The sequence below is a fragment of the Acipenser ruthenus genome, chromosome 24 (assembly GCF_902713425.1).
Source record: "Acipenser ruthenus chromosome 24, fAciRut3.2 maternal haplotype, whole genome shotgun sequence".
NCBI lineage: Eukaryota > Metazoa > Chordata > Actinopteri > Acipenseriformes > Acipenseridae > Acipenser > Acipenser ruthenus.
The window spans coordinates 25,988,468-26,009,687 of NC_081212.1; the positions used below are offsets into that span (position 1 = coordinate 25,988,468).

Below are 21,220 nucleotides of genomic sequence, written 5' to 3' on the forward strand. Positions count from 1 at the left end.
CTAAAGACAGCCTCCACGCTGCCCTCTATTGGTAGCTAAGGGGAAGTGAGAAAGGCCGCATCTCCATGGCAACCCGGTAAGTAAGAGATTGCCAGTGCCAGGTTGGTGTGTGTTGTGAGGGATAGGGACAGTAGGCCGAGGTGTTGAGTTTCCCATTTAATATTCCTTCAGTTGACTGAGCCCCGGGCTGCTGAGTGACGACTCTTCCCTGCGGCATCAATAATAAAGGAGAACTTTATTGTTCACAATCAAGCGACAGTGACACATGATTAAAGAGCCGATAGGGGGGAGGTGTCCTTTCACCAGCCACGCTCGGGTTTCAGTCTCTCAGACAGCAGACAGACAAATAAAGAAACGGGTCTGTGACCCATTGAAGGGGCCGATTGTCCCTGTCCTCGTGTCAAAGGCATGTGTTTGTGCCCTGGCAGGATGAGACAAGCAATATTCCCAAGGGTACTTTCCAAAGTTACACAGGACGAAAGCACCGAAGAGCGATACCAAAACTGGAATCAACTGGCTCTCCGTGAAAGGCAGAGCGGGATGGATTTTTAAGTAGATTCAAATTGGATGATTGGATTTTAAAGATCCATAACAGTTAGTCAGTCAGACTTCAAGATGTATGAACACACTCCTAGACCAAACCACTGCATTAACAATACGCCTTCAATAAGCCCTTGATTTAGCATCCATAAAAAGAGCAGCTCTCGAAATGTGATTGCTTGTGGCGATTGCAAGCCATCTCAAAGAACCTTACAATCAAAAGTAACTAAAGTACTGTGTTCAACCTTGTTGTACATTCCAGCCCCCTTAATCTGTTAGGGCCCGGTTGTTGCTCTGACTCCGATGCTGTGGAGGGGGTCCGTACTCTGACAAACAAAGCTTCGGTTCCAGGCCTGCCATTTAACCCACTCACTAACAAGACAAGATAACTTGAGATGACGTGTACTTGCACTGATGGTTCCTATGAATAAATGACAAGACCTGTGAGTCAGTGGTCTGTGCTCAGGGATGGAGGACCAGGTGGTACATGGATGTGCGAAGAGGCTGAAACCTGAAGCCACGGCCTATGTGCTTCCAGAGCGGGGAGAGAGAGAGAGAGAGAGAGAGAGAGAGAGAGAGAGAGAGAGAGAGAGAGAGAGAGAGAGCGCAGGACAGGGAAGGGTAGCACGCATAGAGACAGGGACCTGGCACCGTCCTGCATCCTGACGGATAAGGGGAAACAAGACTGAAAACATATACTTTAAAAAGAATCAAGTCCATTTTATTAACGTTCCCAGTGAGACAGAAATGCAATGCTGTTTGGAACGCAGTGAGCGGAGACATCTAGCCATGAGCTGTAAGTACTGTTTGCTTATTCATTTAGATGTCACGTTTATTCAGTGTACTAGAAGGTACCATTGTAGCTGTAGCCTGTGCGCTAATTAGCCAGGCTTAACTTTTTGCACTTTGAACTAACTTCAGTTTATAAACACACACTCATTTCAAATTGACAGTTTCAAGTATTTGCAATTTATTTTATTCACAATATTTCTACATTTTCTTCTATGTTATTGAAAACAGGGAGACAACAGACTGACGTGTTATATTCTATATATATATATATATATATATATATATATATATATATATATATATATATATATATATAATATATATTTACAGTACTTAAATTAAAACAAACACAATCGTATGCTGAAGACAGGGAAATAAGAAATGAAATACATGCACTCTTTTATTATGATTTCCCCTACAATCACACTTTTAAATGATTTTCTATCTATCTCTCTATAGATGCTAATTGCATATAGAATGCAATATATGGTGATAATGCTAAGACTTATATAACGTGCCAATAACTGGAAATGATTTGGTCCACAGCAGGGTGTTGCTTGCTTGCATTTACTAGTATGAAAGTCAATGACACAATTATTTTTATGAATTAAAGAAATGAAGCTGTGGCTTCTCTGCCAGTAATGACAGGCAGGTGTGTTGCAGGTGGTGACATTTGGGAGTGACTGGAGGAGTCAGCAGGTGGCGCTGTAGGGAGAGCTCCCGTGTTCACAGAGGAATGGCTGTCCTGCTCCCGCTGTTGGTGGTCTTGCTACTCAAAGAGCCTGTTCACAGCTCAGGTGAGGAGGACAGGAAATAATCCCCATTGATTGTGCGATTGTCCTCCATGCTGGTTGATGATTTGTCTATGGCCGTGGTCCTGTTGTATTTACTACCGTATTATTCCCCCTCAGGTGATAGATCAGCTAAGCTAGTGGGGGTGTGGAAGGACGTGGCCTCACTGTGGAGGAGAGGGGGAGTTTGGGACCCCCGCAGAGAGCAGGAGCCCCTGGCTGGGCCACAGGGTCGACGCATCCAGACCGTGGTCAGCAACATCATGGACGGGCTTCACACCCTGGGCCTGCTCCCCAGGAAGAGCATGAGCCTCCCGCCCCCCCTGTCCCCTCCCAGCAGCCCACTGGACCGGAACCGCCTCTCAGGCTTCCTCTACAACATCTCTATGTACCTACAGGGGAGCGGTGGGGAGCCCGAGGCTGGCGCAGGCCCGTTCCCCTCAGACCAGGCCAGGGAGCAGTTCTGGGGGAACATGTTGTACTCCCTGCTCCAGCCAGAGGGGGGTGCGGGGCTGGACCCTACAGAAGAGAAGGTGCCCCCCAGGCCCAGCTTCAGGATCCTAGAGCTCTTCCTGTCTCTGAGAGGCAGCCAGCACTGGGATGGGCTGCTGGGCCTGGTCCAGACTGTGATGAGCCTCTTTGAGAGGCAGCAGCTGCGCCCCCTGCTGGCCTTCCTCCGGCAGAACTGGGACACCATCAGCGCCCTGCTGGAGACGGCGCTGCAGGCCCTGGTGAGCAGCACCTACGGGCAGGCCAGCGCCGGGCTGCAGGGCTTCCTGTGTGCCCTGAGTGGACACACAGACTGCGGCTTCAACCTGGACTGGCTGCAGCAGCTCTTCCGCTTCATGGAGGCGCGGAACTGGAAGCCGGTCGTCAGCTTCCTCCCGGGAATCGGCAGCAGCGGGGGCCCGCAGGGAGATTCGCCCCCCTTCGAGCGCTTCAAGCCCTTCAGCGTGCTCCCGGGGGCCCTCAAGGGGGATCCCTTGGCAAGCAGTCAAAGCCAGCCCGATTCCAGGGGGCTGGGCTCCGTGCAGACGCTCCTCCTCCAGGCGCTCTCGCAGTCCAATGAGGCGGAGAGGACGGAGCCTGTGGGGGAGCCTGACCCCGCCCTCTGGCAGCGGTTGGACGGGCTGCAGCAGGGACTGCTGCGCAGGGTGGGCAGCTCGGTGTATGCCAGCCTGAAGAGGAAGGTTGCCAGGGTGACAGTGTCGCTGCTGGGGGATGTCTCGGCCCTTGTGGGGGTTCCGAAGGCAGACCATGATGGGAAGTGCTCAGTAGGCAAGTTTGTATTTTCATTTACTAGATCACTCTTCAATAATAAAGTGTAATAATAGGCAGAATGTACTGTATGGTGAAGCACAGACATGTATGGTAAATCATTGCTAAGTAATGTAATGCATGATTATGTGATTACTCAAGATCAAAGAAGTTTCAGTGTAAAGTGTGGTAAACTGCACAGTTACCATGGTAACATTTCTTATTGGCCTACTTAATGGTCCATGCTCAATTTTTTGGTAAACATCTAATGAGCTCAGGGTGCATCCTGAATATTTAAACAAGCTGAAATGAGGCTGCTCTGAGCTTTGAGCTTTATTGCTCTTTGAGGTCCATGAGGAGTTTGCAGCAAGATGAGCCCTATCCACTGTGCCACCTGCAGTGGAGGAAGCTGGCACCTGTGTGAAAGGTGGATGATGAAACCATCAGGCGTTTGAACTGAAGGGTTTGCAATTATTGGCCATTCTGTGTTTATAAAGTTACCATCACAATAAGCAAGTGGGGTGACACACAATACAGTGTGGACCTATATGTTGCAGAAAAGCTTTGTAGTAATGTATCCATTTATAATATAAATGATGCCTTTCACTCAAATGAACAACATGATACTGCCTCTGTGATCCCTGAACAGATACTCACTGCTATGCACCCTATTCTGCATCCAGTCCCTTCTCCTTCACTCTCTCAGCAGTCTCAGTAACACAATATCCCAGGCATTGTGTATTCGAGCGATGTGGTTACAGCAACCCCAATTGTAAGCTTACAAAGGGAAGTTACAGAACACTTTTTCCACATTTCCACATTTAACCTCACGTTGGCCTGTAAGCTCCAAGCGTCTGTGCAAATCCACAAGCAAGTTCCTCATTCATTATTTCTTGTCTCTTTTTAGGTGACTTAAGACAGCTGCTTCTGTGGTAAGTGTTTATTCATAATTCAAACTAGCTGCTACGCACAGCCAGCGCGACTAAATAGTGTGACTGTTCAAATCTCTGAATAGCAAGTGAAGTATAATTAGTGACTTTAGATTATTTGTTTATTTAGCAGATGCCTTTATCCAAGGCGACTTACAGAGACTAGGGTGTGTGAACTGTGCATCAGCTGCAGAGTCACTTACAATTACGTCTCACCCGAAAGACGGAGCACAAGGAGGTTAAGTGACTTGCTCAGGGTCACACAATGAGTCAGTAGCTGAGGTGGGATTAGAACCGGGGACCTCCTGGTTACAAGCCCATTTCCTTTAACCACTGGACCACACACTGGACCACACAGCCTCCTACCTGTGCTTGCTTGTAGGTTCATGTTGAATGTCTCTCTATATATGTAATCTTTTTTTTTATTATTTGGATCACACTCTGGAAGGATCTGCTGTAATGTTTAGTTACAGTCTTCTTACCTTGATCAGGGCTTTCTTTCTTTTCAAAGAAATCAAACCAGCAGAAATGTGTATTTAGGAGTGGCAGACAGACAGCTCCGAATTACAGACATAGAAGAAGCTGGGTGTATAGACAGAGTTCTAGAAATACTGAAAATTCAATACAGAAAGACATACTGTACCGATACACAGAGACGTGATTCACAGATCCACAGACAGCTGATCAGAGCCATTGGACAGACAGACATGTGCTATACAGACAGTGAAACAGAGCGTCTCTTTTTGTCTGGGCAGGGGGATCAGAAACAACATCACCTGGAATGCCCAGGCTCTCGGCTTCACCTCACAGGGTCTTCCCAGCAGACCCCCCTTCATGTCCTGCAGCCCAGCCGGGGAGGGGAGAGCGAGGAGGAGGGAAGCGAAGAGGGGGGCAGCGAGGAGGGAGTCCCGGCAGCACGGAGGAGCTGTGGGGAGACCCAGGGTCTTGAACCCAGAGGAGGAGGAGAGAGGAGAGGCTGATTTCCCGCTCCCCACAGAGATCCTGGAGGCAGCCTGTAACGATTCGATCCCCGGGCTCACCGGGGTGTCTAACTTCACGGTGTTCCTGTACTGTAACCTCTTCGATGGGGGCGGCAGTGCCAGGGAACCTGAGGCGGGCCAGGCTGGGCTGGACCTGCGAGCCACCTGCTCCGACGCTGCCTGGTACCTCTCCGCAGCCGAGGACGACTTCCTGTGGGTGCAGGTGTGCAGCGAGTTCTTCACCAGCGAGTTCAACAACACCGTCTGTGCCAACTCCTCCTTCTGGCAGCAGCGCGCCCACAGCCAGGTACCCACACCTGCTTTCACTTCCTAGGCTCAGTGGTGAAGCAGTTTGCACACCCCTTGAACTGCAATGTATGAATCACACCTGCAATGTGCTTCTCATTACAGGCCGCTGCAGTAAAGGATTACTACACCTACAACCAGTCAAGCATCGATGAGCTTTGTGTCCAGCTGTCCGGCAATGTTAGCGAACACTCGGGGACGGAGGCTAGCGAGGACTGCCTGACCCACCTCGGGGTGGGGGCTTTGAGTGTCCAGAACTTCAGGAGGTGCTTCCTGCCCAATGACTCCGTGCTGATCTGGGCGCTCTGTGGAAACGTGACCTTGCTGGAGGAAGGCAGCTGGGCGGCTAACTTCTGCTCCAAAAGCCGTCAGAATTCCTCTCATGTTAACGTGATCAAGGAGACTTGTGACTACCGGAGCTGGCCGCCTGGCTCGTTTGGTAACGCCACGCTGCTGGAGCAGTGCCAGGGCGCAGAGGGGCTGAGGGAGCACATCTGCCGAAACACAACCTTTTACCACCGCCTGGTGACCTCTCACCCTTGGCTCCTGGGCTACTGCGCCGACCCAGAAGCAAACCCGGAGGACGACAGGTGCTTCCTGCACAAGATTTTCGACATGCTCCCCGCCACCTATGATTTTGACTCCTCCCAGCTGTGCCAGAACCCGGCTCCCTACCTCCTGGACGCGCTGTACCAGCTGAGCCAGTGCGAGGGGGCCGTGGAGGAGCGTCACGGGTGGATTGACAGTGTGAACTACGTGCTGCGCGTGGTCGACTTCATCGTGGCCCTGAAAGAGGGGGAGAGGGAGGTGAGGCAGGTGCTGGGAGAGGCCATCCTGCTCTCCAGTCTCCTTGACAACACCTCCTTCTGGGCCACCTTCCGCCCCAGCGCCTCTCTGAGCGTGCTCCAGACTGTGGGAGTGTTCCTGAAGACCGAGCAGAACCTCACCCTCAAAGAGGACCTGCTCAGCTGCTTCAGTGTGAGTCCCATCCCCCCCCCCCCCCCCCCCCCCATTGATATCTTGTATGAATATGATGCTAATCCAATACGGTGCTTTGATGATTTGATTCACGTTTTTAATGCATGACCCAACAGCAGTCTAGAACAGTGTCCTGGATACCAATCTTTACATTTTGACTGGACCTCCAAGTCATGTGACAATCTGTGTGGTACAGTAGGTGTCGCTGTGATAGCAAGTAGCACATACTTAGTGTGAGCTATTAATAAAACAAAATGTACAAGTCAACAGTATTAGCAGCTCAAATGAAGTGGCTGCTGTGGCGTCAACACATCCCTTCTCTATGGCTAATAAAACAACCATCATTAGTAATTTCTTTGAAAGTACACAAGAAAGATACAATATAATGCTCTTTTTAAAAACACATCAGAGTCAACGTGTATTTGTGTTACTGCTGGTTCTCCTGACTCAGTGAAAGCACACACTATGGTACCGTACTGAACTACTCGTGAGTACAAAACTTCACTTTGCAAGCAACGGACAGAACCCGTCCATGACCGATATCGCATCATTCCACCATCCACCAAAATGTGCTGTGTGCAAAACTGAGCAATGAGCATGCTGCTTGTATTGGAGATTAAAACTGTCAGATTCTGCGTTCCAAGTCAGGCTTACAACACATGCAGTTAAAGTGTTTCTTGTCTTAAGTATCTGCAGGTCACACGATGTGTGAGGATGTTCATTCTCCAAGACGAGCATTATTAATATTAAGATCAGCGTCCTGTTCTGACTCATGTAAATCTTTGCGTCTCTGTATCAGCTGTCACTCAAGGCCCTTGAGGACCTGCCACTTCTCCCACTTACTGCGAGTATTAGCTGATTTATAAACGTACTCATTGTAAAATCACTGTATTTTTTTATTATTTGTAATGTGTCTGTTTTAAATTCACTTGAATGAAAAAGCACAGTGATTTTTCAGTTCTGTTTTTTTCTTCTTGTGCTTCAGTTTTGTTTGCTACAGTTTGCTTTGTTTTTGTAATGGTGAAACACAATGTTTGGCTCTGCTAACACAGACACATAAGAATACAATAGTGTGGTTATGGCAGAGAAAGAACTCCTGCAGTAACAAATCAGTAAAGAAGGCAGACTAGTAAAAATGAGACAGTTCCTCCAAAAACTCCTTTAAACCCAGTGAAGAACTCTCAAACCGACAACACGTGTAAAACATTGACTTTGCTGTAACCAAGAATTTTGGCCCTTCACTAAAATAACTGTTTACCCCTGCTTTATTTATTCCATCAAAACAGACTCATATGTGATTAGTTACATTTTTCATTGGTGGCAGTGTTTGCATTCCTGTGCAAGGGGGAGATGTTTAGCTCCTTGTTAGTTCTTGGATATTGCTTGTGTTTGGTCTTTATTGATTCATTAAGAATGAATGAATGACAAGCTTGGCTCATGTCTCTGATCCTCTTCTCCTCTCCTCCCTTCTCTGACAGCCTGTGCTCTGGGACCTGATTCAGAGAGAACACAACTCGTCAGCTCTCAGAGTCCTCTTCCAGGTAAAGGACAAGAACATGTCTGTCTATCTTTGTTTGGAGGAAGAGAGAGACATGAAAGTGTTTCGGTCAAGTTACAAATCAGAAAAGATCGTAGGAGAACTGGGCCTGTATTTCAGTTTGTCTCAGACGTTGGAGAATGTTTGGTCATGTAGCAGAATGATCTGGATTCATACCCATTGTGTTTCATGCTTATGAATCTGGCTTCATTTCCATTGAGTTTTATGCTTGTGAATCTGGCTTCATTTCCATTGAGTTTTATGCTTGTGAATCTGGCTTCATTTCCATTGTGTTTTATGCTTGTGAATCTGGCTTCATTTCCATTGTGTTTTATGCTGTATGTTGAACTGTCTCTGTTTCTGCCCCCTCAGGAGTACCTGCAGATGCCTCAGGACAACTTTCGCACACTGCTGATGTCAGCCGAGAACGACGCTGTCAAGAGATTTCTCTCCCATATGCATCAAACCTGGGATCAGCTGCAGGTGGGCAATGGATGTCTTGTTGCTCATTATTAGTTTGCAGCGTTGTAGCGCTTGCGATGTGTTCAAACCAGCATGGGTGTTGGCGTCCTGACCTTTATTGACCTCTGACCTTTAACCCCTCAGGTTTCGCAGCAGGATGAGCAGGCCATGGAAACGATGACCTCAGCCTTCATCCACAAGTTTCCCCGCGTCACCCCTGACCTCTTTGTCGACCTCTCTCAGTTCATCCCCTTCATGTCCGTCTCTGACATCATGAGTTTCCCAGCCTCGTTATTGGTCAACGACAGCGTGTGAGTAATTGCCATTGGCGTGTATTTGGAGTCCGAGCTACAGGCAGAAACCTACTTCTTTGAATTATTATTTATTTATTCAATCAACATCATTGCATTTCCCAGCGAGTTTAAGGAGGTAGCTATGACTGTGATAGTTATAATATTGACCAACACGGTTGTCTTTTGTTGCATGTGTGTGAGAAATCTCAAGAGTTTCCAGATTGATTTATTCATTTCTCTGTTCTGTGGAGGTGTAGTTTGACAGCGATCCGAGATCACAGTCCTGAAATGAAGGCTTCACAGAAGCGGGCCTTCGTCAAGAGGCTGCTGCAGTCCCACTTGTTCGAGGAGGTCCCTTCATGGCCACCATACTTCCTGAGCTCCATCCTGCCACTCCTACCACACCTGCCACTCTCCCACTTCCAGCAGCTCACAGCAGAGCAGGTAGGAGAAGAAGAGGGAGACTGAGCCCCTCAGGGAATAGATAGATACAAGAAGGAGAGACACAGACAGACATATAGATAGATACTTTCTAATATGTGTGAATACTAAGCTGAAAATGCCCATTTTAGTGAGACGTGGAATGTGTATTCTCAGCTGAACCCCCTAGTGGAAGTGCTGGGGAACAGCAGCCTGGACTCGACACGAGGACACCACCTCATGCGCACAGTCTTCAACAAGAAGAGGAATCTGACTGCGGACGATGTGAAGAGGTACGAGAGCGCCCTCTGCATGCAGGTTCTGCTGTGATCCTTTATATCTGCTCAGGCATCATATTGATCTGTAGCAAATACTGGGGTGAAATCCCTTTAAAGTGTTATTGCTTACCTTGCTACAGGCTTTGTTCATTTCGGAAAGCACATATTAGTTATTTTTATTGTATTTTATTATATGCATTTGCTATGTACACCAGGGGTTCCCAAACCCCCGCAAAACACAGTCCCGGTTGCTACCAAAGAATAAGTTTTGCAAAGTATAAGAACAAAAAAGTGACGTGGGCTCCGTTTTGAGGTGCTGGAATGTTTTTTTTTTTTTCTTTTGTAGAAACGTTTTCATACTTTTTGTATTTGATAACATTCATTTAAAAATTCAATTGATGCCTAGGATGAATATGTTTTTGTGACTAATTAGCTATTAACATTTAAAATAGTGAGTACTTTGATATATGTTTGAATAGTAACTAAATCAAGTTATTTATCAAACTCATATATCTTGTTACATACCGGTAATTGATTTATTAAAAGATTTATTTTCATAAGTTTTCTTTTTGTTAAGTGGCGCAGCTGCGCTCCGAATTTTTTTTCCTGGGGGGATGTTGCAAGCCAACTGAATTTAATTTTGCAAGTTGTATTTTTTTGCACAGAGTAGTGGCGAAAAAAGTATCTTGTGCAAGGCTCTCGTTTCATTATTGTGCGCATTCGTCTTTTGTGTGCATGACAGTTCAGCGTGAGAGGTAACGGCTGGACGTTTTCATTACACACTGTTCAAAAATTCGGATTTAAGTTATGTATTTGTGCACACTGGACTGGTTTTACTCAAAGTGATTCCTGTTCAGGTATTTATGAATGGGAATAATAAGACATGCACTTCTTGTTTGATGACCAAGAAAAAGAACTGCATTTCAAAAATGTTCAATTATACAAAGCTGCCTAATTTAAAGGTTTGATAAAAAAACGTCTGCTTAGTTTTTGCAATTTATTTTATTTACTAAAATTAAAGTGTTTCATTTTTTTTTACTTATATTTTATGTCATTTCCATCTTTCACAATATTTATTCAAATGAATAAAGGACCGTTTAGATCAGGGTTATTTATAAAGTTACAGGTTTAAACATATAAAATGTTTTTAATTTGACATTTTCCCAGGATTGCTAATAGTGGACCGCAGTGCCTGATGCAGCTGAACAGGTGGGCCTCAGGTAAAAAAGTTTGGGATCCCCTGTACTAGCCCACTTGATTTTAAATTCCTCACCTTCCCCTCTCTCGCAGGCTGGGGGCGCTGCTGTGCTCCGTGAACCCAGAGGATCTGAGGCCCCTCCTGTCAGCCCGGCCCCTGCCCAGCCTACTGAGAGAGCGCCTGCTACAGTGCGTGTCTGATGGGCTCACCAGCGCCACCGGCAGGGTGAGAGAGGCACTGCATTATCATACTGCCTCTATCAATCAATCAGTCTTTCTGTACAGCGGCTGTCTGTCTGCATGTCTCTCTGTAAAGCATCAAACCTGTCAGCCTTGTCTGTCTTCCTGGCTGTGTCTTTCTGTCTCTGTTTGTTAGTGTGCCCATGTACCCATTGGTTTGTCTGTCTGTCTGTCTTTCTGTATATTTCTACACCAGGCTTTACGGTAGCACTCTCTGTCCGCAGCTCTCTCACTGGCTGCTCCTGGCTCTCCGACCCCTCAACGCCAGCGTCCTGACCACCCCAGAGCTGGCCTCTCTCCATGGGATCCTGCCCCAGCTCGGAGCTTCCTTCTTGCAGTCACTCCCCACACCGAGGCTCCTGGACGTCCTGGCGGACCCAGACCTTGCAGACTTTCCCCCTGCACAGGTAAGGCAGGCAGTCAGAACCGCTCAGCGGGGAGCTTGAGGCAAGCTTCCAGTTTTGTCAAAGTCTTCTCAATGTTACTCATTTTACTTCAATACTATACTGTGTGCCAGCATGCTGCTCCTGACTTACTGCAAATATGTCTTCTCTTTGTTTTAGGCCTTTCAGCTTTTGACAGAAATAATTCAGAATACAAATGTAAGTACTGTATGGTCTGAACTTTTCTCCGGGACTCTCTCCAGTCTCCCGTTGTTCAGTCTGTACACTGTCTCTCTCTCCAGCTCAGCGTTGCCTCTCTGTGTCGCTTGCGCCCCCTGCGCTCTGGGCTCAGCCCCTCAGTGCTGCGGACCCTCTCTCCGCCCAGCCCATGGGGCTCCTCTTGTGACTGCTGGAGATCCCTGCTGTCCGAGCTCTCCCCAGCACAGAGAGCTGCAGCGCTGGACTCACTCCGGGTAAGCAGGGCAGTCCAGCTCCTTCCTTCAGATCAGCCAGCCAAGGTCTGTGTTCGGATCAGTGCCCAACAACCTGTACAATCTTCCATTACTTTTGTGTAAGGAAAATGAACTACAGTACAGTAATTCATTACATAGCTGTAATGTGTTACATGTCCACCAGGTATGTATACTTATTAAAATCTGCTGGTCTTGCATTATCACCTTCCATGACAATACTAGGTACCATATTCTATGATGTTACTCTGCGCTAGCCATGTGTCCCTCTGTTATTACAGTGTTCATATACAGTATGTTATTCATTCATTGCTGCCAGCTGTGTGCTGTTGTAAGTGTAGTCCTGCTGTCTGCAGCCCTTGATGAACGGTTCTCAGAGCTGGCCCCTTCAGATGAGCTGCCTGGTTCCGTACGTGCCCCTGAAGGAGCTGGCACTGGACGGAGCAGCAGTCCTGAGAAACAGCGCCCTCTACAGGCACCTGCCTTGGTCAACGCAACAGGTACTGCTGTGACGTCTTACTACTCTGGTGCCGTTAGTAACTCTTCATAAAACCTACATCACACCATGCATTTGAGCTGTACATTTCATATTGCAGATCAGTGCTTTCTGGATCAGTTGCCTTTGTCATCAGGAATAAGTCATGTATTTGGAGTCCTAAAAGTTACATGATAATGCGTTTAAAAAAAAAAAAAAAAAAAAGGCACAAAAAATGACCCCATCGTTTCAAGCTGAATATATCTTGAGTCCCAGCAAGAAGTTTACTGCTGGTACCTTAAATGAGCAAATGAGTGTGATCACTAGGGGGCAGTATCGTTTCAAGTCAGCTGAATGTAATTTCAATGGCGTGCTTTGTGTGGACGTGTCTGTGTGTGTGTATATTGTGAAAGGTACGGATTCACTGAGTGTAGGATGGCCGAAGAAGTATAGTGTGAGGACAGAGACGGCCGGACCACAGACGTCACTATTCTATAATCAAAGAAACTAAAAGTTCATCAAATAATAACACAGCTGAGACTGCACTTCCCAGACTTGCCACTGGGAGCTCGACCCCTGGATCACCACAAAGGCAAGTCAAGTTATTGCTATTTTAGTTCACTGTTTGTAGCCTTGCTTAAGGTTAACTGGCTTCTTCCTTTTGCAGGTTCCGTTGAATTCCCCCCCACAGAGGGCGCTCGTGTGGAAGGTAAGTAGGATCCCCTAGTGGAGAACTGGGGATTGCAGCTTGTGTGTGGTGTGGTCCCAGTGCTGCCCCCTTGTTGTCAGCAGAAGAAGGTCAGGTGAGTACCTGTCCTCGTACCTGCAATTATTCAGCCTGCCCCTTTTAAGAATTTGTAATCCAACGTGTTTTCTTTGTTTCAGGTTGCAGTTCCTCACTTGTGTTTTTAAAACATCCAACCCGGCTGAATTGCTGGTTCCAGAAAGCTGTGCTTTGCAGAGTTGCTTCAATAAACAGTTCAGAATAAAACGCGCTATAAACCATTTGTCTGCGTGTTTCCTTTGACTTTGTTATTTTTTTCTTTTCAGGCTACAAACAACGTTCTCCTTTATGTCTAAGGTTTGCTTCTCCCCCTGAGAGGAAGTTTTATTTTTTAGTTGTTGGCGGCGATCTTTTTTGTCAACAACCAGTTGTTAAATCACATTATGCATTTATTATCTGAGAGACTGGTATCACTCGTGTTGTTTTCCATCTACACAGAATAAGCAACATACGTTTCACTGTGTTACTGGTCCACATAATAGATTGCCTTTATCTGCAATAAACTTTTGTACATCCACTTGTCAGATATTTGCACATTCGCATCACACTGCACGTTATCTTCGGGTTCGTTATTTCCACACAACACATTCAGCTTTCTTTAACATCGGTCAGCGGATTTACTTTACAGACTTTTAAAAGCTGCGGTAAAACTTTCATAAACCATAACGTTTGTCCTTGCCAAAGTAACTGCAGATAGAAGATAACGTTGCTTCTCCTTTCCTTTGGTTTTTCATAAGTTATTTTTTGTTTTCAGTATCTACTACGTGTACTACACTTGGAACTGACTGCCTAGCGCAGCACCATTTAAATTTACCTCCAGCTTGTCTGCATTTGTTTATATATAATACCGTTTCTTACAACTGTGGTAAATTATTTGAATACTCTCTCTCTCTCTCTCTCTCTCTCTCTCTCTCTCTCTCTCTCTCTCTCTCTCTCTCTCTCTCTCTCTCTCTCTCTATATATATATATAAATTAAATGATTCAGTTTAAGCCCTTGCTTTAATGGGATTGCATGACCTGCTTCTTCATCGAGGCCTATCTCTCTGCTGCGCTCAGCAATTCAGGTTCTCTATGCATGAAAAGCAGTGTGTCGGCCTGGATTTATAGCATATTAAATCACACTGTCTGTATCTTGTATTGTCACGAGCAGCAGTAGCAGTCCATAACTCTTTTGGTTTTTGGTTTTTCTCCCAGGCTCAATTCCTTCTCAGGAAAACCCTTCAGTCTTCCAATCTTACCAAGGAAACAGTTATGTAAGTAAAGCAAAGTGAACCGTCCCTCCAGCACTGACAAAAGAGTGAAAAACAAGCCCTCAGTTTCATTGATCAAGGTTGCCTAGTTACTTCTTCCAGCACTGCAACACAACCAGTTCATTTCACACTCAGGCAGCCCAGTACAGAGACAGCAGAACCTCAGCATGCAGTGCAGAGAGCCCTGATCCAAACTAAACAAGACTGCATGTTTACACATGTGCTTACCCACTACTGGTACTTCATTTCTCTCTCTATATGTTGTTGTATATTTTACAGTCAATAATATAACCTGTGCTTTGTGACCCTGTTGTGGACATGCTCACTCTCTGTCTAAGTTCTCTGTGATGCTTCTGCGTTGTGTTTCCCCGACCCTGTCTGGCTCTAGGACCCTGGGGAACATCGCTGGCGGGCTGGGCTGTGATTGGCTGCGGCTTTGGGCCAATGATTCTGATTTCACAGAGCTGCTCCGATTCCTCAGCGACCTGCCAGGAGGGGTCCGGGCCAGTCTGGTGAGAAGAAGGGCACCTCAATGCTTTCTGTTACTGTTTAAAACCGTTCCTCTGGTTATCAGAGGGCTGGAGACTGAACCCTCCTGTATACTGGGCACATGACATTAAATTAAGGACAAGTAGAATATTAGATTATTAAGAGCTTTGAGAACAGTATACTTGGTGTATTTATTGAACACTATGTTAAAAAGTAGATCTGTAGTGACCTCAGCCTTTCCTAACATTAGCGCTAGTCGGCCTGTAAACCAGAGAAACAGTTTCCATTTTATTACAATACATCCTTTGGTTTTGTCCTCAGAGAAAATGTATTATTGAGGAAATCCAGAAGAGACCAGTAATAGATCTTGACCAGCTGGCACCACAATTCTCTGCAGACTTACCGTAAGAAAGGTTTCTTTTTTACATTGATTTGCAGTGGAGCAGAGTGGACGTGATTGTGACCTAACAGCACCCTGCATCCTGGTCCCTCAGCTCTAACCACTAGACCACACTGCCTCCCAATCCCTCAGCTCAAACCACTAGACCACACTGCCTCCCAATCCCTCAGCTCAAACCACTAGACCACACTGCCTCCCAATCCCTCAACTCAAACCACTAGACCACACTGCCTCCCAATCCCTCAACTCAAACCACTAGACCACACTGCCTCCCAATCCCTCAGCTCTAACCACTAGACCACACTGCCTCCCAATCCCTTAACTCAAACCACTAGACCACACTGCCTCCCAATCCCTCAACTCAAACCACTAGACCACACTGCCTCCCAATCCCTCAACTCAAACCACTAGACCACACTGCCTCCCAATCCCTCAACTCAAACCACTAGACCACACTGCCTCCCAATCCCTCAACTCAAACCACTAGACCACACTGCCTCCCAATCCCTCAGCTCTAACCACTAGACCACACTGCCTCCCAATCCATCAACTCAAACCACTAGACCACACTGCCTCCCAATCCCTCAACTCAAACCACTAGACCACACTGCCTCCCAATCCCTCAACTCAAACCACTAGACCACACTGCCTCCCAATCCCTCAACTCAAACCACTAGACCACACTGCCTCCCAATCCCTCAACTCAAACCACTAGACCACACTGCCTCCCAGTCCCTCAACTCTAACCACTAGACCACACTGCCTCCCTCCCAGCCCCTCAACTCAAACCACTAGACCACACTGCCTCCCAATCCCTCAACTCAAACCACTATACCACACTGGCTCCCAGTCCCTCAACTCTAACCACTAGACCACACTGCCTCCCTCCCAGCCCCTCAGCTCTGAGCCCCTGCTGTTTCTGGTATGTTGATATCATGCTTGTATTTTTGCCCAGTGTAAGGATGATTGAGAGCCTGTCCAATGCAACGCTGGCATCCATCCTAGAGCACATCACCAAACACTTCCCTGATTTCTTGAGGTTGCCGCCCCACAAGCAGAGCATCCTGGCAGAGAAGGCCCGGCTCATTCTGGTGAGTGTGTTCTCCCGCTGGGGAGAGAACCCCTCATCGTGTTTCACCGATACACTTGCCTCCAGGGTCCATTCTCTAGGTGGCACTGTGTGCTTCAGTTCAGAGGGTGACAATATCTTGCTTGACAACCAGCAGGAACAGAGCTTGCCCGTTGATAATGAGTCCTCCTGATCAGGAACCCCTTCTCTCTGCAGGGTGTCCCCCCAGAGGGAGGGATCTTGGGGGTCTCTATGGACCTGCTGGGGCCCCTCCTCCCCTTCCTGGACCTGGGTGTGCTGGGGGTGCACCGCGAGGCCCTGCTGCTGCGCCTGGACGAGGTGAAGGGGTACTGCCTGCCGCGGGACGCCCTGCCAGAGATTGGGCAGCTCCTGACAGAGAGGGGCATGCTGGGGTAGGTGGAGCACAATTTCCTCATAGTAAGCTGTATTAGAACTGCACTGGGTAGCTCTTTTCCCAGAAGGCTTTGCCCTCAGATGGTTGCCTGTGTTGCAGAGAGACGTTAGGCTGGACACTGGCACAGATGGAGCATGCTGGGAGACTGCTGTTCACACTGTCTCCTCAGGAGATACACAGACTGCCCACGGTAAGAAGCTCTCTGAAAATGTTCCGAACTGATGTCTGTACTGTGCGTTTACGTCTGTCTGTCCTCTTCCTTTTTGTCAGTGTTTCTGTCTGCTTGTGTTAGAGTTTCTGCTAAGACCTGCTGTTCAATTACGTTTAATTATTTTGATTGCATTAACACAGCCTGTGTGCGTGTGTGCGTGTGCTTGTCAGGTTGTGGTGAGCCCTGACTCTGTGGAGCAGGTTCTGGATGCTCAGCGGCGCTGGAAGGGCAGTGAGGTGGGCCGGGCCTGCATGAGGATGGACAGGGAGAGAGAAAAGAAGGAGAGTCTGGTCACTAGGGTCGTCCACAGAGGAGGGAAGAACAAGAAAGGTGAGGACTACAGTCACCTGAACTGATCTCAATTTCTAATTGAAGATGTCATTTTAACTCACTGACAGTGTACAATACACTGGGTATTTTGAATCTGTTTTTGTATCACTGTTGAAATGGTTGCCAATGTTAATAGCCCCTTTTTTTCTGTGTATCCCAGATCCCATTCCAAGCTGTGCGGATATCAAGGGGACGTTCCCAGCAGCCTGGAGCGCGGCTCAGCTGTCGGGAATGTTGGAGCCGGAGCTGAGGGAGTGTGTGGAGACCCTAGGGCAGGACCGGGAGCTGAGCTCGGAGCAGCGCAGGGCAGTGTGGGCCAGGTTCAAACAGGTGGGCACACTCATCGTATCTATCACTGTAATGAAGACAGAATCGACTGCCAGGCTCTCTTTAGTCTAAACCAATGACATCCCACATAGTTTAGTGTTCTTGTAAATAGATTTGAACCTCATAGGAAATGCATCTAGACTTGACCAGACTGCTGTGTTTGCTGTCTGTCGACAGATTTACGGCCCAATCAAAACCATGAGGGCCGAACAGATCCTGCAGCTCGGCTGCATAGTTACCCAGCTGAGTGAGAGGGAGCTGCAGGAGCTGGACCTGTCAAACCTGGGGATTCTGGCTTACCTGGGAGGGATGGAGGAATGGAGCCCTAAACAGGTACTGTTAGGTGTCAAGCGGGGACTAGTTTCAGCTTTCTGAGTTAGAGGGCCCTCTTTCTAACACACCCACTCTCTCCTATCTCCAGTGGAAAGCAATTGCATGTTTTAAAATACTTGATCATGTCCTCGTTGGCACAGCCTGTTCGGGGGTGGCGCATTGGGACCCAAGTTTGGTGAATGCAGTAGGGACTATAAAGAGGTGTGTTTCTATTGTAGATGAGAGTGACAGTGCTGCTATAAAGAGGTGTGTTTCTATTGTAGATGAGAGTGACAGTGCTGCGCTTCCTGCGGGGCAGTGGCCAGACGGTCGAGGGCCTGGGTGTGACCGAGCTGGCCTCTCTCGGGTTCCTGCTCTGCGGAATGTCCCCGTCTGAAATGGGCAGACTCGATCCCCGGACTCTCAGGTCAGTCAGCACGAGTTCTGGGCAGGAGGTGGGCAATGCCTCGACAGATACTTGAGGATTCAGCTTACCCAGCCATTACCTTGAACATTAAACAACAAAAAGCAGTTTCTCTGGCAGATAACAGTCAGGGCCTAACCCTAACCTAACCCTTACTCCTGCCGTCACCCACATCTCCCTGGCAGTGCGGCGTCCCTGTTCCTGGGTGAGCTGCCCCTGCGTTGCTCGGAGCTGCAGTCCGAGACTCTGGCCACACGGCTCATGACCACAGAAGCCTTTGGACCGGTCAGCGAGTGGGGCCCAGAGGTCTTCACTGAAATCGGGACCCTTGCAGGTAGATGTCAAATTAGGAGTTTGTCAAAATCTGGAGGACAGTGAAGTACGTGTGTCTATCAGCTGTCATAGTATAAATCCTCTTTCTGATGGACCAGTTACATACTGTGCTACATCAGTTTGAATCAATACATGCATTAGCTAAAGGACCCTATTCATATCAGCTGTGTGGCTGTGTTGTCTGGTACCTGACTGCAGTGCTGTATTGGATTCCCAGGACACCCTTCTAAAGGTGTAAGGAAACTGATACCAGGTTTATAAATGAGTTAGTTTCCCAAATTGATTCCAATATTCAATACATATAGCTTAAACATTATCATGAGACATAATCATGCAGCACATGGTTATAATCACTTCCCTTATTCCTTACAAAGGAAACAGTGCTCTCAATGATTTCCTGGTTGATTTCAGCTGGTTTATCGGACATGGTGTTATCCTCCCTGGTCAGAGAGCAGCTGGAGGGGCTGACCCCAGCAGCCATTGCACTCATCGCCCCTCGCAAACTGGCAGTAAGTATCCCTCCTCTATATGGACCTGAACTGTAGTCCCTTCAACGCTACATTTCACTGTAGACAGAACTGATAGGGACCTAATTAAGCAGATTTGTGGTCATTTGAACCGGCTGGATACTTAAGAACATAAGAAAGGTTACAAACGGGAGGAGGCCATTCCGCCCATCTTGCTCGTTTTGTTGTTAGTAGCTTTTTGATCCCAGAATCTCATCAAGCAGCTTCTTGAAGGATCCCAGGGTGTCAGCTTCAACAACATTACTGGGGAGTTGGTTCCAGACTCCCACAATTCTCTGTGTAAAAAAGTGCCTCCTATTGTCTCTGTGCAAAAATCCTGTTGATTTGCATTCGTTTTGATGCGTGTTTCTGTTCAGAAACGTGTTAATAAAGAGGAGCAGCTGTTCTAGTTTTGATGTGTATTGAGACCCCTGATAACACTCTTGGTATAAAAACAATACCCAGTGTGTGAAATATACCAGCGGCTGGCTGTTTTATTTGTTTTTTAAAGAGCCCTAAAGTGTCCGCATCATTCTCTTTGTCAGTCGTCGGAAGGAATCTTTTGGCAGCAGTGTTAAAAAAAGTCATCTTAGGGGGCATTTCTTTATGGCAACAGAACTAGTTCTCACTGAAGGCAGAAACACCACAGCCAAGGTCCCCAGGCTGAGCTCTTAGCTTAAGCTTCTTGGAGTTACTGTATCGAATATTTCATAAATTATTATATATATGTCAGCCTGAATGCCATTTCACAGATGCTCCAATACATCTTATTTAAGTCTCAAATTATTTTACCAATAAAAACAAAAGAAATCCAGGCGAGAATGTCAATGGTGAGAGTGTAGCGGGCAGTGTTGTGTGATGCTGTGCTGTTACGGATTCTGTCCCCTGTCGGTGAGATGAGCAGAGGAGCCCGGCTCTTTTGCATAGCGGTTAAGACGCTCGCTTTGCAGTGTGCAGGGTTGCCAGTTCGCACTGTTACAACAGCAAAACAAAATAATTGACAATATATGTACAGGGATATATTATAAGACAAAAGACCTGGGGTGATACTGTTTAGTGCCTGAGCCAGCAGATCTGAGTGAGCAGCCCTTCTCTCTCCTCTCAGGTGGTGTTGAGTACGGCTCAACTGTCCTGGATGACCCCCGAGCAGGCAGGAGCGGTGACCCCTGCTCAGTGGGCGGAGCTCAGCAGTGATCAGAGCCAGGCCGTTGCCATGGCGCAGTACGAGGGAGAGCTAATGCAGGACCCCCGGGGTAAGGGCACTCCCTTTGTACACTGCTGGGAGGTAGATCACGATAAGAGGAGATGACAAAGTATACTCCCTTTACACAATGGTATACTATATAATGCAGTGCCATCCTGTGGATGAGTGTTGAAACTGCATCAAGGATCTTAAAGGGGAAGTCGAATCTGAACTTTGTGTACACATATCTTTATGATTTTATTTTTTACGCACACCAGTATTAAATGATTTTTAAATCAACAGACAATATATTGTGTAACCTTTAAACTGCAATCTAACTACAGTAGGCACTGTCACTCGATTTGTGGCCCAGTCAGTGATCCCCTTGTCTCTCTCGCTCTCTCTTCAGGGAGGAGCTTGGCCCCCACACAACCCTCACCTGACAGCACTGCAGTGTGGCTCCTGGCTCTGGGCTCTGTTCTGTGTGCTCTGGTCTGAACTGGTTTGCAAGCACTTGGTGACTCTATTCTGCTTTCATCTTCTTTGCTTTTCTGGGGGTAGGGTGGGGGTGTGGAGGGGGGGGGTGCAGTAATACTGTTTATAATAAAAGAGCTGAACCCACAACACTGTCTTGTTGTTTTGCTTTGGGTTACCTCTAAGGGGGAGGGGAAAAACACTTAAATGCCCTGAAGGAAACACAAAACAATGATTTGAAATCAGAGCTTACCAAATGAATCTGAAAATGGTAAATCTGAAAAGCAACATTGCCAAAAAGGTAACCTTCTATATGTTGTATTAATTAGAAGGGAAGCACCTAACTTATTTCTATCTTTCTGGGATACCGAGCTGGGGGGTGGGG

The 21,220-nt window shown here is 47.3% G+C and overlaps 1 protein-coding gene across 1 annotated transcript; it reads left to right on the top strand.

Annotated features, from left to right (window-relative positions):
- Positions 1-2,068: 2,068 nt before the first annotated feature.
- Positions 2,069-20,923, top strand: LOC117429722 (stereocilin-like). Its single transcript, XM_058999186.1, has 29 exons — positions 2,069-2,129; positions 2,244-3,401; positions 4,288-4,312; positions 5,065-5,596; positions 5,701-6,573; positions 8,052-8,114; positions 8,483-8,597; positions 8,706-8,883; positions 9,123-9,309; positions 9,463-9,578; positions 10,854-10,986; positions 11,225-11,407; positions 11,564-11,602; positions 11,686-11,856; positions 12,210-12,353; positions 14,307-14,365; positions 14,751-14,874; positions 15,173-15,255; positions 16,207-16,358; positions 16,550-16,733; positions 16,835-16,925; positions 17,117-17,276; positions 17,437-17,606; positions 17,781-17,936; positions 18,200-18,342; positions 18,525-18,673; positions 19,084-19,181; positions 20,284-20,431; positions 20,771-20,923. The coding sequence occupies exons 1-29, from the start codon at positions 2,069-2,071 to the stop codon at positions 20,857-20,859; spliced, it is 5,784 nt and encodes a 1,927-aa protein (XP_058855169.1). The 3' UTR covers positions 20,860-20,923.
- The last annotated feature ends 297 nt before the right edge of the window (positions 20,924-21,220 follow it).

What these genes read in the sequence shown, in the direction of transcription:
- LOC117429722 (XM_058999186.1), top strand. Translation starts at nt 2,069, where the DNA reads ATGGCTGTCCTGCTCCCGCTGTTGGTGGTCTTGCTACTCAAAGAGCCT. An exon ending in CTTACCAAGGAAACAGTTAT is followed by an intron (nt 14,366 to 14,750) that starts GTAAGTAAAGCA and finishes GTCTGGCTCTAG; the next exon opens with GACCCTGGGGAACATCGCTG. An exon ending in AGGAGGGAAGAACAAGAAAG is followed by an intron (nt 17,277 to 17,436) that starts GTGAGGACTACA and finishes TGTGTATCCCAG; the next exon opens with ATCCCATTCCAAGCTGTGCG.